The 18,239-nt window shown below is 41.8% G+C and overlaps 1 protein-coding gene across 1 annotated transcript in view; it reads right to left on the bottom strand.

Moving 5' to 3' along the window:
- ENTREP1 (endosomal transmembrane epsin interactor 1) overlaps positions 1-16,836 on the bottom strand; it is a 64,424-nt gene extending 47,588 nt beyond the window's left edge. The window contains exons 1-2 of the mRNA XM_050761233.1: positions 16,314-16,836; positions 6,566-6,622 (exon numbers count right to left, since the gene is read on the bottom strand). Coding sequence (XP_050617190.1) covers positions 6,566-6,622; positions 16,314-16,727 — 471 coding nt within the window. The 5' untranslated portion in view covers positions 16,728-16,836. The remainder of the gene's footprint in view (positions 1-6,565; positions 6,623-16,313) is intronic.
- Between the last annotated feature and the right edge of the window lie 1,403 nt (positions 16,837-18,239).

Below are 18,239 nucleotides of genomic sequence, written 5' to 3'. Positions count from 1 at the left end.
CTACCAAATTAAACCCACTAATTAAAGCATACCCAAATTGGCTTAGGTCAGTCTGCAAAACAAGGTACTGCCCAGGTCTTGATTCTAACCGTAGATGAACTACCCAAGACTGCTTTCAATTTCTGAGGATCCCAAGTTCTTACCCAATGCACAGTTCCTGGGAGAAGGTGATCGGGGGAGAAACCAAAGATCTGTTGCCAACAGACTAAATGCACTGTGATCACAGAGAAGCCTGGACCCAGCCTAAGATGCCTTCACAATACCTAAGTGCACATTTTTCTACCATGGGTTGTTACATAATGACACATCAAATTGAGGGGCCAGATATTCTCTTGGAGATTTTCTCAATGAACGATTAAAAAATAATTCATAATGTGTTTACACAGTCTTAAATCCCATTGTACAGTTTAGTTTCAATGTGCATTACGATCCTGAGGAACGGGTATACTCCCACTGTACAGATGAGTGTACAAATTAGATCATTTCCTTGGCCACTCATTGATTGAAATTGATAGGACTGAGACTCAAAACTACACCTTGTGTTACCTTGGTCGTTTCTGCCTCTGGCTCTTTTGAGTGAAAGATAAAATTCCCAAAACGTTTGCCACTTCAGATCTTGAAAAAGAATTGGACATTCACAAATAAGACAACAGCTTATTTAATTTATATTCTACACCATAAAAAAGCCACTGTTGACCACAGTGAGATGGCTACTGATTGGCTAATGGAGGAGGTGGTAAAATGTTACAATGCAAGAAGCAATGAACTAGGAGCCCAAATCCCTGGGTTCTTTCTAATAATCATTCCACTCATTGTGAACTGGACAAGCCTGAGCTAATATTAACTCCTGAGCTCATATTCTCTTATCCACATAAAAGGAATAATATCTGCCATGAGAAAAGTTATATGAAAGAACCTGGAAAATTCTTAAGCATTATATACATGCAAGAATGTATTACTAATAATTCTGAAGAGTAAGAAGAGTCTTCCATTTTATGCCTTAAAAAACACAGAGTGAAATAATCATAGTATTTCAGTTTATATACAAGGAGCTTATAATGACCAGTTGAAATGTCCATCTGAAATTAAAATACCATCGAGGTAACTAAAGAGGACTCTGGAAATCTATAATATGAGAGTTGGAAGGAATCTTAAAATATTATTTTGATCTAAGCATTTATTGGTTTAGACCTTGGGAAAATCTCTTGACTTTTGGGTCAAGAGATTTCCCCAAGATCACCTGACAATCAGTGGTAACGTGTCAGCATTAAAATCCAGGTTTTGTGAACTATTAAACAAGGGTTCATTTCGATTTATTGAAATGTACTTCAAAGAACTCAACTGCCAAAGTCAGAGAGCTTCAAAAACTGCACATAGGTATTCTGACCCCTCCAGCTCTCCATATCCTCAGGAAAGAAAAGACCACAATCTGTCTCACAGCATAATCCACCTAAAACTATTTCTGACTTTTGACAAAGTAAGTATTCTATGACTCTCCATCCAAGACACAATAAGAGGAAAAATTCCTAGCTCCCCAAATGGCTTTGTGAGCTGAACTATCTTACCAACCTAGCCTATATGGACTCTTAGATGAAAAAAAAAAAAATTAAGCATACCTTAAGCCATTTTGTAGTCTCTTAAGGTAATGAGGTTTTATCCTAAATACTATAATCTTGAAGTTAGAAAATAAACTGAAAGACCAATAGCCAATACATTTACCCTCATCTATTTATTCTTGGTCTGGGGTACAAATCAACAGGAGCCACAGTTGGGAATAAGCCACACGTGTGTGCCCCAAGAACATCACTGGGGAAGAACCTTCGTTGTTGATGCTAAAGAATGGAGCTGTCCCTTTATCATTTTTAGGTCGTACTTATCCCATCTAATTGACAAGAAAACAGATAACAAAGCTCACATCACCACTTCATAAGGAACCAAAAATATAGGCAAAGAGCTAGGTGGACATTCACAGCAGCAATTCTTACTAAATGTACCACCAAGGAAAAATACCTGCCACTAAAAATGCCTGTACCACAAAAGAAAAATTTTTTTAAAAATCTTATTAAGACCGTTCTGTTTTCTAACTGAGGTGCCTAGACTAGACAATCTTTGAGGCTGTTTCTAGCATTGTCCGTCATTTATAAACACTTACAGAACATTTTCTTAGAATGAAAGAGGAATGATGTCTAGAAGAAATAAAATATTATTTAAAAATGGAAAATGTTAGCTCTTCATGGAAAACACACAACCTAGAATACTACACACACACACACACACACGCACCCATACTTCCTAGCTTATTCTTAGTCATAGCCATAAATAGCTACAAATATTTAGCAACTATTTTCCAATATGATCATTTTTGTTCTGAACACACGAGTATGTTAGTATAAGAAACATGACCCAGTAAATGAAGGCTTCCAACCCTGAATTTCCATGAAAACTCGAGTTTGAAGGAACTAGGTCACAGCGACCCTTCTTTGTTCAACCCAGTAAAAAACCTGATGTTATCAAGGTAACAACCACAAAAGAGGAAGCCCAAATGCAAATGGTTCTCAAAAGGGAATATTCATGTGTTCTAGACTGATGTGAACAACTAAAAACAAGGACAGCTTGCCTCTCCAAGGGCCCTGAAAAAGAGTATCCTTCCCCTCCAAACCTCCACCACCAAAACACTCCCTGACAACCTTGAAGCTCAAAAGCAATGAATACAAGGTTCTGGAGAACAAATGCAAGTGAGAGAAATTTAAGACAAAAATAAAAGAAACTGTAAGAATTCACCCAGGACCTAAATTTCTTATTGGCTGTCAAATTAACTCCACAGTCAACAACAAATGTGTATTGAGCACATTGGCCCTAGAGAAAGAGAGTGAAAAAGACAAGACTCTTGTCCTCATGGAACTGACTATAGTCTGGGGAGAGGGGCAACAAATGTAAGGTACATAGGCTAATCACAGACCACAAAGCCAGTAATTCAGTGCTGGGATATGGCTAGGGGCAAGGCAGGAGCCACTGCAATCAGAGTGGTCAGGAAAGGCCTCTGGCAGGAAGTGACTGCTGAACTGAGAGCCGGAAGAGAAGGCACCAGCCAAGCAACTAGCTAGGGGGTGAAAGTCCCAAGTCAGAAGGTGCCCCTGAGCCTACAGTATGGATGAGAAGGGGAAGGGGACAGAACTCTAATCAGCCAAGCCCATGGGGTCCTCTGGCTCCCCTAATGGAGCCAAAAAGCATGCACTGGCACAGTCCCTAAACTTGGGAAACTGAGGCAGAGGGGCTTGGAGGGGGCGGAATGGAGAAAAAATATCCATTAAGGGAGGAGTAGGGTAGAACTTCCCTTGGTATCACTAAATTATCCCCTCTGTGCCAAAAAGAAAACTAGGCTCAGAAGAGTTCAGTGGCTTGCACACAGTGATGCCACTCTTAAAAGGATGGGCTAGGAATATCTGACTGGCATTTTTCCATTTTTTAACATAACATAAGCATCTGGCATGAGTTATAATGGTATACTATTAAGATTCATGTGAGCCAGGCATAGTGGCTCACACCTGTAATCCCAGAACTTTGGGAAGCTGAGGTGGGAAGATCACTTGAGCCCAGGAGTTCGAGACCAGCCTGGGTAATGTTGTGAGACTCCCATCTCTGCAAAAAAAATTTAAACATTAGCTGGGTGTGGTGGCACACACCTGTAGTCCCAGCTACTCAGGAGACTAAGCCGGGGGGATCCCTTGAGCCTAGGAGTTTGAGGCTGCAATGAGCAGTGATCACGCCACCACACTCCAGCCTGGGCAATAGAACAAGACCCTCTCTCAAAAAAAAAATAAAAGATACATATGAACTGAGGATTTTTCATTTATGATATTGACTAAGTCTCCAATTATCAAGAGATAGAAAGTTTTCCCTTGTAGAATCCCTACAAATTAATTTATCTTCTTTATAAACTGATGCTAATTAACATTTCAAGACAATCTCTATATGACTTCTAAGTACATAACTCATAGCAGCCAAAATATAGAAGCTCAAATGTCCAACAATAGGGTAAAAACTGATGATGATACAGAAATAAGGCAGAAGCCTGCTTACAGTTTTAAATGATAAGCATGTAGACTCCTCATACATGGAAACCTGATAGTAACTTAATTTTACATTAAACAGAAAAAGCAGTGCAGGACATAGTATGTACACACTGGTTACAACTTTGTGACAAAATGCATATACTTAACAAAGATGAGAAATAAATGGATAAGAATGTAATAAGACAGGGCCATTTTCATTTAAGGCTGCTTAAGCTTACATAATAAATATGTGAGGCAGCTTTTTAAAAGACAACAAGGTCAAATAAATGTCTTAATAAGTATACTTTCTTGAATCTATCCAGAACACACTTATACTCTCTTCATCATTTGGAATTTTCAAAGTACAAATACCATTGAAGATTTCCTTCTTTTAATTCAATTTAGATACTGGAGATTTGCATTACTGAGCAATTTAATATTGACTCAATGGAAAAAGACAGTGCAAAGGAGATTCCTGTTACCAAATATTCGTATAAACACTAAACACTAACCAAAATTTTTCACAGAGACTGTAAACCTAGAGAGTTATTGTGAAACAAATTTTCGCCACTTATAACACAGGCTATACAACTCATCCAAAGTCTCATTTTCTCTCATCCTACTGTTTAATATATTAAAATAGTATGTTAAAAATTGATTATTTCCAAAATTATTAAAGGAATTTCATGAAATACAATCATTGTTGGAGATGTAAAATGTTGCCTATGTCATCTTGTGGGCCTAAAACCACTTCAGGTTAGTTTTTCAAGACCATCACAGTATTGGGATCCATTAATTATTCTGACACACAAAGATTCCGCAATGTGCTTCTTCTCTTTGTATTTAAAAATTTAAGGAGTTTTGCACTAATTGCCCGTTGCCTAGCAAACAACAATCTGTTTAAGATGAACTATTAAGCATATATACAAAATGACTCTAGAAAATTATTTAACTCCATTTCAAGATGGATGAGACAAATAAAAATAAGAGATACTATAAAGAAAAAAAATTTTAAGTATACCACAATTCAAATCTAATTTCCTAGACCCTCTATTTTATCTTTAAAAGTTGGAAACTCCATTAGCATTGTCTATTTTGATTCACTTTAAATGATAAGTTTAAACTTACCATTTAAAACTGTACATGATAAGTTTATAGTCCCTGAATCAAAATGACATAGCAAATAAAAACAAAGGATGAACATTGGAAATGTTCTAAAAATGCCACTGAATCATATTCTTTAAAATGATTCATTTTGCTGTATAAATTTTACCTCAATAACAAAAAAAAGGATAAAATCACCAGTATATGTCTATAGTTCCAAGAGAATATAATATTTATGCGATAAAGAGATAATATAGCAAATCTATGCAACAAAATTCCAAGGTTGTTCAACTCAAACATTATAACAATAAAAAGTCATATATTCATGATTAATATATGAGATCTGCTTCAAAAGAATATAGAGGAGGCCAGGCGTGGTGGCTCACGCCTGTAATCTCAACACTCTGGAAGGCCAAGGCAGGTGGATCACTTGAGATCAGGAGTTTGGGACCAGCCTGGCCAACATGGTGAAACCCCATCTCTACTAAAAATACAAAAATTAGCCAGGCATGTTGGTGCACACCTGTAATCTCAGCCACTCAGGAGGCTGAGGCATGACAATTGCTTAAATCTGGGAGGCAGAGGTTGCGATGAGCTAAGAACGTGCCACTGCACTCCAGCCTGGGCGACAGGGTGAGACTGTGTCAAAAAAAAAAAAAAAAAGAATAACAGCCAGGCTTAGTGGCTCACGCCTGTAATCTCAGCACTTTGGGAGGCCAAGGCGGGAGGATCACGAGGTCAGGAGTTTGAGACCAGCCTGACCAACACAGTGAAACCCCATCTCTACTAAAAATACAAGAAATTAGCTGGGCGCAGTGGCGGGCACCTATAATCCCAGCTACCTGGGAGGATTGCTTGAACCCAGGAGGCAAAGGTTACAGCAAGCTGAGATTGTGCCACTGCACTCCAGCCCGGGCAACAGTGTGAGACTCCGTCTCAAAAATAATAATAATAATAATAATAATAAATAGAAAGAATATAGAGAAAAAGGAATATGAGAGAAAATGAGTGGGAGTATAGCTGTAAAGATTGGCTAGAAGTTAAGCATTATGGAACCTGGGCAATGGGTACAGGGAGTTTATTATATTATTCCCTCCACTACTGTGTATATTTAAAACTGCCCATAGTAAGTAGTTTTTTAAAAATTCTATCTTTAGGATGGGTTTAATGCTGGAACTAAAGACACTTGTATAGCACTGGGTACTTAAGGAGCTTAAAGTGAATCAGAAAACCAGCAAAATTATTATCTTACTTACTTGTTATCATCATCTGACTTCTAATATTATCTACTGTTAACTTATTTTTTTAATGAACAAGGAAGCTTAAGCATTTCTTCAGTGGTTTATATGAACAGACTTCCTACATAGCACATTTTATAAAGGGTAGCAATTTATAAGATCAGTACATACCAGGAGTATCATAGGCCTTTTCCAAGTTGTTAATCCTATGATTCCAGAGAGTATCACCTGTAAAAATAAACTATCATAAATATAGAAAATGGACCAATTCCAATAAACAAATCCTCAGTCACAAAAGTACATATTTTTAAAGATACTGAAATTTCAAAACATTCTAAATCAAACAATTAATATTCCTCCTGGATTACAGGGTTCACCCTGGTAGACCACTTTGGACTTTTACTTCCAAGTCCTCAAAGCTTTTTTATTGACTTTAATTTTGTTTTGTTTTTAAAGACAGGGTCTTGCTCTGCCACCCAGGCTGGAGTGCAACAGCGTGATCATGCCTCACTGCAGCCTTGACTTCCTGGGCTCTGGTGATCCTCCCGCCTCTGCCTCTTCAGGAGCTAGGACTACAGGCGCACGTCACCACACCTGGCCTGTTTTATCTTAATGTCAATTAAGAACACACAATCAGAAATTAGCCTCTCCTGGTGAGTGAGGAATTACTATTTCTCAGCCAAGCTCCCTGTTCCTAGCAGCACCCAATCTGTTGCCAGGGTCAGCCTCATCGGATGCATGTCTGGCGGTATCCTTCCATTCATCAGGTACCCATCCACTATGGGACAGGTAAAGTCTTCGAAATGGGAAACAACGCCCTTCAGGATTTTCTCTTACCTACTCTCAAGCTTGGTTTTTACATATCCCAGCCCCTCCACCACACACCTTCCTACCAAGTACCTGCCCTCCCTCGGGCCAGCCAGGCTCCTGACATTCCTGGGCTATGCGCTTCTTTCTCTTTGCTGAACTGCTGTGTCCTCCCAGCTTCCCTCCTAGCTGCCTGAGAACTTTTACCCATCCTTCAAGGCCCCATTTAGCAGTCACCTGCCCTGAGAAGCCCTCACTGATTCCACTGCTCCACACTCATGGAAGCCCTCTGCACACACTTCTTTTTTTCCAAAAACTCTATTGTAATAATTGAGGGATGTGTCTCTGTATTACCCACTAACTGTGAACTCCTGTCTTGTCTCTCTAAAGTCCTACTTCCCAGTATTGTGCCCCAATTGTTGGCAATTAATATATGTTCTACAGCATTTATTTCACAAAGTGGGAGGAACTACTGTGAGAAGGAGCCCATGTTGCAAAATGACACTTCGATAAAAAACGAGCTAAAAAATCTCAATAAGAAAAAAACAGGCTGGGCCTGGTGGCTCACTCCTGTTACCCCCAGCACTTTGGGAGGCCGAGGCAGGCGGATTGCCTGAGCTCAGGACTTCGAGACCAGCCTGAACAACATGGTGAAACCCCATCTCCACTAAAATACAAAACCTTAGCCAGGCATGGTGACGCTACTTGGGAGGCTGAGGCACAAGAATCTCTTGAACCCAGGAGGTAGAGGGTGCAGTGAATCGAGATCGCACCACTGCACTCCAGCCTAGGTGACAGAGCGCGACTCGTCTCCAAAAAAAAAAAAAGTATTATTAAAAGGAAGTGTCCAGCTCCAGCCATAAAAACCCATAAAATAGCCATATGCCTAAACTATTCTTCTCACCTTGCCTACCCAGCCACAGCACCCCACCCTCCTCCATGTTAACAATCTAGCATGTTTACATATTTTACATGTATTTTTGTTTACATGTTTGTTTATATGTTTACATATAAACATATGTTACATTTTTGTTTATATGTTTACATATATGCATGTATTTTTCTCTAAATTCTTAGTACTACACACATATGTCTATGTGTATATATACACACTCACAGGGATGTGATTTTTGTGAAAAAAATCATAAAAGATATACTTTCCCTGCCTCTTCCTTTACTCTCTCAATAAATACTTCATAGAAATCTCTTCATATGCATTGGAACAGCTCTAATTCATTTCACTTTAGTGGCTACATAACATTCCATTGTGTGACTGTATTTAACATATTCAATCATTTCCATATTAATGGGCATTCATTCTATGTCTAGTTTTTTGCTCTCACAAACAATGCTGCAGTAAACATCTATGAACACATATCTTTAAAAACAAGTGCTTTTATTTCAGCGGAAAAAAGTCCCAGGAGTGAAGTTTCTAAGTTGAAAGGTATTTCTAATTTTTTTATTTTAATAGATTCAACTGTCATTTCAAATGAGGTATCTCTGAAACCAAAGAACTAAGCTATCTGTATTTCTTCCTTTGGAGGGGAGGTATTTTGTTTGCATATGGTAGCAACAAACTATAGAAAATGTAAGTTAAAAAATATGTACAAAATGTATATATGTACAAAATGAGAAACATCAATAATCTCAAACTATATATGACAAAGATCTTTAAGGCCTCAGTGGGGAGAAATACAAAGTTTATCATGCAATATTAAACGAATAGCCAAGTAAGTCAAGGCATATACCAAGTCTGTGGATTGAAGACAAACTAAGAATGTCATTTCCATTTAAGTTGTTATATAGACTCAGCACATATTCAAGTTAAATCCCACCAGGATTCCTGTAAGCCACCGCTCTTTACAATGTTTTAGAAACTATATTCCAGCTCCAGGCGGGAGCTATAGTTGTGGCTCTTCATTCCTGAACCCAGCAACAAAGGCACACACCTACTTTTATTCAACTTCTCCCTCTCTTCAAGCCCGGTGAAGCCCTGAGGCACTTGGGGAACCCTGTGAGTGTTGATGGGGAGAAAAGCAAATAGAGGAAGCAGGCCTGGATGGTTAGAAGCCTCTCGAATGGTTAATGGGAACAGAGGTGCTACAGTTGGGGATAAATTTTTTAAGAGCTCAAGACTTAAGGAATGATGCTTCCATTTCATCTGAAAGGGAGGCAGAATTCACGGATGGGGAAAGGAGTTGGGAAAAGAAGAGAAGGAGGCAGAGTATTCAATGCCTCCACTCCCTTGGTGGCAGCAGTAGCTGGAGCTCCATCAGAAATGAGTCAAGAAGGTCCCTTAACAATGTCCTTCCATCGCTCCCACTATGCCGGAATGCTATTACATGTTTAACCGTCAGTATCATGATGAGGGCTTGGACCTGTGCATACTTACTCGCACACCACTAAAGGATCCCAGAAGGCACTCAGTTAGTTACGGCAAGAGTCAATGAGTGAATGAATGAATGGAGGCCAGAGACAGGAGATGACCGTGCTCAAAGATGACTATGTAAGCCTAAACACATTTTTCATCCCCTGTGCTTCCTGAAAGAGTACAGCAGCAACAAAAAGCAACTCCATCAGCATTCTTTCCATCCAGCGCAAGATGGAACTAGCCCTGAATGAACAGGTAAGAACCTATTTTCTAACACCAAACAATCTCTGTATTATAATGAGAGGTATTACAAGTTTTGTTTCACTCACTGATAACCCATTTCTTGTAGCTTATAGGAAAAAGCAGAGGCCTTTCCTTTTTCCTGATACTACAAAGAAGGGCTCTGAGATACCCCAGGGGAGAGTCACTGTTACCCACCATAAATGGTTAATGTGCTTTCATTTTCCAAAGTAAAAATCAAATCGTTAAGATCAGAAGCTTATAATTCTACTGCCCTATTTCCCTTTGCTAATCCATTAACATGTGTTAGAGCAAAAATGTTCTGAATCATTTATCAAAAGCTGCTGTGTGTAAACACAGAGATTTTTAAAAAGCCATTGTTGTAAATATCCTGTGTTACCTTGTAAATAAGCAGAAAATCATGTCAAACTTCTCAACAACCTACCCTGCCCTATAGCTCTTATGATGGCAATTTTTTAAAAAATGTGTGTGTGTGTGTGTGTGTGTGTGTGTGTGTGTGTGTGTGTGTGTGTGTGGTTTTCTTCCCTATCTGTCTAGCATAGCTCATTTAAAAAAAAATTTTTGAGAAAATGGGCAACTGAATATTTCTAATGAAAACATGATGGTAACTATAATGTCCTACAAAAATACTGGCCTGTTCACTTTACTTTGATTAACTATGACTTTGGTGTTTAAAAACCATTGATAGAGGTTCCTGTGTATTCCAGGTCTGGTGCTTGGGTCCAGCAGTGATGCACTCTCCCATATATACTCTAGCTACACCTTCACAAAATTAGTCCTGAAGAAGCAGCATCCCACCCATTTTACAGATGAGTAACTGAGGCCGAGAGGCACAGAACTTATAAATGTGACTCTGCTGACATGCAAAATAAAGGACCAAAGAAATCAAAACTCATCCTCAAAATTATATTTTAAATATCCTTTAAATATTAAAGTAGTATTTGATTAGTATGATAAAAAATATTTACTATCATTTAACTGGTAGTAAGCATAATCTTTATGTTAGTTTTTCCTTTGGTCCACTGATTTTTCTTTATGTTTATTCACTGCAATTTTTTTAAAAAAGGTTCACCCTAAAGTTCACCAATGTCTGTCTCTTTATATGAAAGTGAAACCTTGCCAAAGAATCATGGACTCAAAGAAGGATGATCATGAATTCAGATCAGTGACTTAAAGCAGTATACAACTGATAAAGAATAACACGGCACTCAGTGAGGAACAAAAAACAACAACCAATTCTCTACCACTCATCTGAAATATCTCCCAGGGATCATGCATGTCATCGAAGTTAGGAATTTTGTTTCTGAAGGAGGAAAGACAACCCAATGCAACTCTCTCTCCTCTTTCATTAAATCTAGTGCAGTGTGGCAGACTGAGTCTCCCATACCGCAGTGGAATGTAGTTAACCCCAGTGGAACCTAGTTAACTCCCATACCCCAGTGGAATCTAGTTAACCCCAGCGGAACCGAGTTAACTCCCATACACCAGTGGAATCTAGTTAACATTAACTCCCATACCCCAGTGGAATCTAGTTAATCCCATTGGAACAGTTAACTCCCATACCCCAGTGGAATCTAGTTAACCCCATTGGAACAGTTAACTCCCATACCCCAGTGGAATCTAGTTAGCATTAACTCCCATACCCCAGTGGAATCTAGTTAACTCCAGTGGAACCTGGTTAACTCCCATACCCCAGTGGAATCTAGTTAACATTAACTCCCATACCCCAGTGTAATCTAGTTAACTCCCATGCCCCAGTGGAATCTAGTTAACACTAAACACACCCCCCAAACCGAGAGCTAGCACAGCACAGCTGAAGACGGACACTGAGACACTCCCTTAGCCACTCACCTCCAGTCAAACGTCAGGTTGTTTTTCAAGATGGCTCATCTTTTAGCTTCATGAATTTTGGGAATAATAATATATTGAGTGATTTACCAGTGATACCAGGAAGAAATCGAATGCTCAGAGTGCTCAAAAACACAAACTACGTTAAAAACTCTCCCTTCAAGTTGCTGAAAGTATGAATGAAAACTATGAGAAAAGATGCTTTATAGAATTTGTTAATTCTTAAGTGTTTTAAAAAATAGATAAAATATACCTTCAAAGTTCAAACAAGTGAAAGAAGCCTCCAAAATCTCAGGCTCAGGGCTCTCCTAAGGAAATACGTATGAAAAAATATCCTTGAACTATACGGTGTTCAACAAATAGTCATTTCAAATAAATATATTTGTCTCTTGAACCTAATTTTGTATCAAATATACAAGCAAAATTTTTCAGTGAAGCCTAAAGAAGATGTGTGGGTTCAGTTGATATAGCAGGCTAAAGATCCTAATGGTCAAAGCTTGAAATATGAGGATATTCTTCTACTGTGTTCCTATGTGGTTTCAAAGTAACCTTAGACATAAGTTGGCACTTCCATTCAACTACCTAGCTTCATATGCCAATAAAACTTGTGAATGAATAAATAAACATGGCATATCCATACAATAAAATAGGAATGAAATACTGAGACTTGCCACAGCATGGATGAAGCTTGAAAACATGCTAAGTGAAAGAAACAAATCATAAAAGACCACACATTATATGATCCCATGTATATGAAATGTCCAGAACAGACATATCTACAGAGACTGAAAGTGGGTTAATCAGTGGGTGGCTAGAGGTGGAGGTGGTGGAGAATGGGGAGTAACTACTCAAAACTTTGGGGGTGACAAACATTTTCTAAAACTGTAATAGTTGCACAACTGTGAATTTACTAAAAACCATTGACCAGTACACTTTAAATGGGTAAATTGTACGGCATGTCAAAGCTTTTTTTTTAATTCTGCAGTTCTCGACTCATACTCTTCCAGCATTTTTTTTTAATAGAAACCTTAGTTTAGCTATATTTGAATTAGTTACAATGTGCTATCAAGCCCATTTCTTTTATAAATACATACTAAAATACTAATGGCTGAAGTTGTGATACCTGGAATTTGCCTTAAAATAATCCGAGGGTGGGGCCGGATGTGGTGGCTCACGCCTGTAATCCCAGCACTTTGGGAGGCCCAGGCGGGCAGATCACGAGGTCAGGAGATCGAGACCATCCTGGCTAACACGGTGAAACCCTGTCTCTACTAAAAAAAACACAAAAAAAATTAGCTGGGCGTGGTGGTGGGCACCTGTGGTCCCAGCTACTTGGGACCGAGAATAGTGTGAACCTGGGAGACAGAGCTTGCAGTGAGCCAAGATCGCACCATTGCACTGCAGCCTGGGCAACAGAGCAAGACTCCGTCTCAAAAAAAAAAAAAAAATTATCTGAGGGTGTTAGGAAGGGGAAGCAGTGTTAGGTATAAAGTGGTCATGTGTTGATAGCTACTGGGTGAAGGGTAAAATGAGGGATCATTACACCCTTCTTTCTACATTTGTTGAGATTTTTTTAATTTTCATAATAAAAGATTTAAAGTTAAAGGGAGTAGTTCTTCGAACTGCCCACTCAATCCTACGCTGGTTCTATTTTCTTGTAATAAAAATACACACATTGAAATATATATAGATGAAATGTGACACCTGAGATTTGCTTCCAAATAATAAGAGAACTTAATCTCACAAATAGACTAGGGAGCATGAAGGATCTAATTCCTACCCTGCTTGGAATATTCATCCTTCCTGAAGTTTATCAGAAGACACAAGGCCCGCAGCAGAGCCTGGGAAGTGGGTACAAACGAAACCGTTGTTGAAGCTGGGTGAAAGATATATGTGGGTTCAACATATACTGCATAAAATGTAAACTTTTCCACAACACGAAGTTTTTCAAAAACAACCTCTGTCACATGCATAAATTCAAAACATGTGATACAAGGCTCTTTTTCCCCTAAAGCACCAAGAGAGTCATGGTGCCTAAAGCCATCCTCTTAAAACTGTATTTAATTAATTGTTCTACAAATACAGTATCTATTGCTTCTGTTGTCACTTTGCAAATTCTGAGATCAATCTCAGGATCAAGTCACAAAAAGCAGGAATAACCAACAGTTATAGAGTTGCATATAGACCAGGGTTTGGAGGGTATGGGGAAGAATGGGGAAAGACATAGCAGAGAACTTGTCAGTTCCAAATCACTGATTTCTTTCTCTGCTCTGCTATGCCCAGACTTGGAGACAAGGACATACCCAGCCAGCAGACCAGGAGTATTTATCTATTTATTTTATTTTATTTTATTTATTTATTTATTATTATTTTTTTTTTTGAGACGGAGTCTGGCTCTGTCGCCCAGGCTGGAGTGCAGCAGCACGATCTCGGCTCACTGCAAGCTCCGCCTCCCGGGTTCACGCCTTTCTCCTGCCTCAGCCTCCCGAGTAGCTGGGACTCCAGGCGCCCGCCACCGCGCCCGGCTAATTTTTTGTATTTTTAGTAGAGACGGGGTTTCACCGTGTTAGCCAGGATGGTCTCGATATCCTGACCTCGTGATCCGCCCGCCTCAGCCCCCCAAAGTGCTGGGATTCCAGGCATGAGCCACCGCGCCCGGCCCAGACCAGGAGTATTAACCTTCACCTTCTGGTTGAAGGCCTTTTTTCTTTTCTTTTCTTCTTTTTTTTTTTTTTTTTTTTTTTTTTTGGTACTTCATCAAATTCAACTGTGGCTTGACTGATATCTAAGTGCATTTACCTCTGAAATGATTCACAATAGTAAATGATATCAGCTTTTAATTTTATAAGACAAAAAATAGCTTTTTAATAATTCTAAACTAGCTATGTTTGAGAAGACAATAGATCACGATTTTATGAAGAGCAAATTCCTAAAAATATATGCAAGATTATTACTGGCCCATAGTATTTAGAGAAACGAAATGCACCCACTCTTTGGCTGGATTTAGTCAGACAAGTAGAATAGGTAGCATAACAGGTCTAATTCCTACCCCATCTGGAATATCCATCCTTCTGGAGTTTTCCTGAACACTCATGGAGGCCAGCGGCAGAGCCCACAGGCAGGGCCACTAGGGTGGCATTTTTTTCTACATGAGGCACAAATCGTGGTCTTCCCTCACCACAGCACAGCATGTACCCCAATAAGATCATTCAACATGAAAGTATTTCAGAAGGAAAGCAAATTGGCACTGGATGAAGTATACAATTTCAGGCGAGTCTCAAGGAACCTAATGTTCTTATTTAAACAATTACTTTGGGTTCAACTAGTTCTTCGAGTCCTTTTTTCAGTTTGGTCTTGAATTGCCGTATGTGTGAAACTGCAAAAGCAGTTCTTACCATTCAGGACATACACTGATTACAGATCTTACTAAAAACTAGCAGTATTGCTAGACTTTCAGATTTACACAGTGAGTTCATAGAAAGGTTATTTACGGCCGGCTGTGGTGGTTCATGCCTCTAATCCCCACATTTTGGGAGGCCGAGGCAGGAGAATCACTTGAGCTCAGGAGTTGGAAGCCAGCCTGGGCAACATGGGGAAACTCCGTCCCTTAAAAATAAAAAATAAAAATTAAAAATTAAAAAAAAAAGATATAAAGGAAGGTTATTTACTTTACTCATCTTCCATAGTCATCCCACAAAGATGTGTTTCCAAGTCTCTCAACACCCAGAGAACTTCAGGGGGTTACATGCCTTGGACATTGTGCGATTGTTAGGAGGTAGAGGGGAGTGACCACCCGGTGTCCGTAGATACTGGCTGGCAGCAGCTTTTCTCTGAAGTTGGGCACTCTTTGGCCCCAGGCTCAGCGTTCCCGGTTGGAGGAGTGGGCCCTGGAGAGCAGACATCTCTAGCTAGCTGCTGCGTGCTCCAGGACCTTTGGCCAGCTCGTCCCTAATGACAGGTCCCGGTTCTCACAAACTGAATTCTGCACAGCAGCCTGCATGGCTCCAGGAACCAAGTGGGGTTAAGGCCCTCCTTTAATGACCAGGTACAAGCGCCAGTTCACACACACCCTCTCATTACCTCCTGAACTCGTCTGGGGGTCGAGCCACCCTACACATTTCACATTTATGTGTGTCTTAATGGAGAATAAAACAAGCGATGTGTCCGAAACTGTCCCATCCCACAAATACTCCTACTATGTGCCAGGCATTCTTGATACATCGGTGAACAAAAATGATCAAAATCCCTGCCCTCCCAGCACAGACGTTGTCAGTGCAGCAAATATTCAACGACCAAAAGAAGTTTAATCACTTTCCTCCCACTTTCCTGCCACCCACACCCTGTCCTTCCAATCTCCCAAAGAGCTGGGTGTCTTTGCTTAATTCTATTAGCTTAACTGGGACAATAAAATCCTTCAGCCTGCGCGCAACAGACACTACCCAGGTGCAGCCCAATTCACCCCTGAACTCGACCGTCGCGGAACATTTTTCTCCAGGCTCCAAAAACTTCAGATGGCGTTAAGGCTCCCCCAACTGCAGCCCTGGAGGCCAACTAAGGGACAATGAAAGGGTACGACCAGAGCCCCCTATCCACCGGATGACCGGGCTAGCGGGGCGCGCGCGCGGTACTCACCGAGGAGCCGGCCCAGAACGGGCACGAGTTCTTCACCTGCGGAGAGCTGCTCAGCGACAGCGCCCCGAAGCTGAGCGCCACCATGCAGCAGCCCAGGATCAGCTGCAGCAGCCCGAGTGACAGCAGCGGGCGGGCGGGCAACAGCGCAGAGCCCGGGGCCGCGGCGGCAGCGGCGGCGGCTGCCCGGCGGGAGGAGAGCGCCGGCGGCGCGGCCAGAACCCCGGCGGCAGCGGTGGCAGCGCAGCGAGGCCGCGACGGGGGCTGCAGCGCGCCCCGGGGCCAGCGCGGCCGCAGCGGGGGCAGCGGCGGCTCCTGGGCGGCGGCGGCGGCGGCGCCCGGGCCCCCGGTCTGCGGCCCACCCGAAAGCCCAGCCACGGGGCAGCAGGAGCCCGGGAGCACCACCGGCAGGGACATGGACGGACCGTGAAGGGTGCGGCCGGCGGTGGCGGGGAGGGGACGCTGAGCGGAGCCGAAGGCGCCGCACACTGGGCACCGCGGGCGGGCTCCGAGGCCGAGGGGGAGGGAAGGAAATGCGCACGGCCCAACCACTTGCTGCCGCCGCTGCCGCCGCCGCCGCTGCCCTGGCTCCAGCCGGCCGCACCCACCTGCCGCCTGGCGGGTCCGCCTCCCGCTGGCCCCGGGCGCAACCTCACTCTCACCCACGCGCACCCAGTGCTCGCGCTGCGCTGGGGCAAGTGCGCCACAGCCTCGGGGTCCCCGCCAAATCTGCGCCGGCTTCCTGGGGTCCTGGCAGGGTGCCCTGCCCCAAATATTTAAATAAGTCCCTCGAGCTGGGAGGCACCCTACGGCCAGGACGCGTCAGCGCCGGCCACCGACAGTCTCAGCGTCTGTCCCCACCTGCCGAGCTGGGGCTAGAGAAGAGCGAGGAAAGCGCCGTGGACCCTCGGACCCGTTTACAGTCCAGCCACTAAAGAGGCCCCGGCGCGCTTTAATGAGAAGGGAGCCCGCCCTTAAACTTTTGCCCCCACAAGGAGGGGGATGGTTGGAGGAGGGGCTTTGGGGCGACTCGATGGGAAGAGGCGTAAGCCAAGGACTTCGGGAAGGACGACGCCGAGCGCAGTTACGGCTCGCAGGGCGCAGGACCTGCCTACCCCGCATCAGCCCGGGAATGCTTTCCCGGCATCTCGGTAGGAGCGGGAATGAAAGGACTGGGTTACCTTGGAAGCATCCAGCATCCGTAAAGAAAATACACGGGGCAGCCCGGAGCGCATGGCAAGGATTACGCTCTATCCTCCTCTTATTGACTCATGAGCGGTATCAGGCATCTATTAGGCATCACCTGGTAGAACACGGAACCCCCAAACTTCCGAGGAAATATCCTAATAAAATCCTAAACTATTTTGGTAATATATGAAAAATCTTTAGAGAAAAAAAAAAAAGATGATTCCTCTTTGCAAAATGAATTCCCTTAGTAATATCTTTTCACCTTGGAAGAATTCTAATGCGTAGAAAGTTTCGTACCTAAAATGATTATAATAGACTTTTTTTCCTGATAAGAACCACAGCAGTGTTCTTGGCAGTTAGTCAGTTCCAGTATTAGAAAACTTATCTTATCCTAAGGTATTTAACATCCTCCCACCCAATAAACCAAGAAAAGTGTGTGTCAGTTTTTATACTCTGTTTGTGGAAGCTGTATTTATATTGGTCGTTACACTTTAATCCACAATGTGATATACTGTCAATGTGCCCAAGTTTACATATACACTTCTTAAATTATTAAAGCACATGTCATTAATGGTGCCTAGGACTTCCTTTACAGACTGCTCCCATGAATAAATTCAAATTCTGGAGGAAAAGGGAGATGTCTTTCAAAATAAGGGTTTAAAGTCTGTTGATTCATTTTTAAAATGCCATACAGTATATGCTCTTAAATTGCTGCTGATGTTAAATGAAAAGCTTCTTTGG

This window comes from Macaca thibetana, chromosome 15 (genome assembly GCF_024542745.1).
Source record: "Macaca thibetana thibetana isolate TM-01 chromosome 15, ASM2454274v1, whole genome shotgun sequence".
NCBI lineage: Eukaryota > Metazoa > Chordata > Mammalia > Primates > Cercopithecidae > Macaca > Macaca thibetana.
This window is presented reverse-complemented; position numbering and strand designations above follow the sequence as displayed.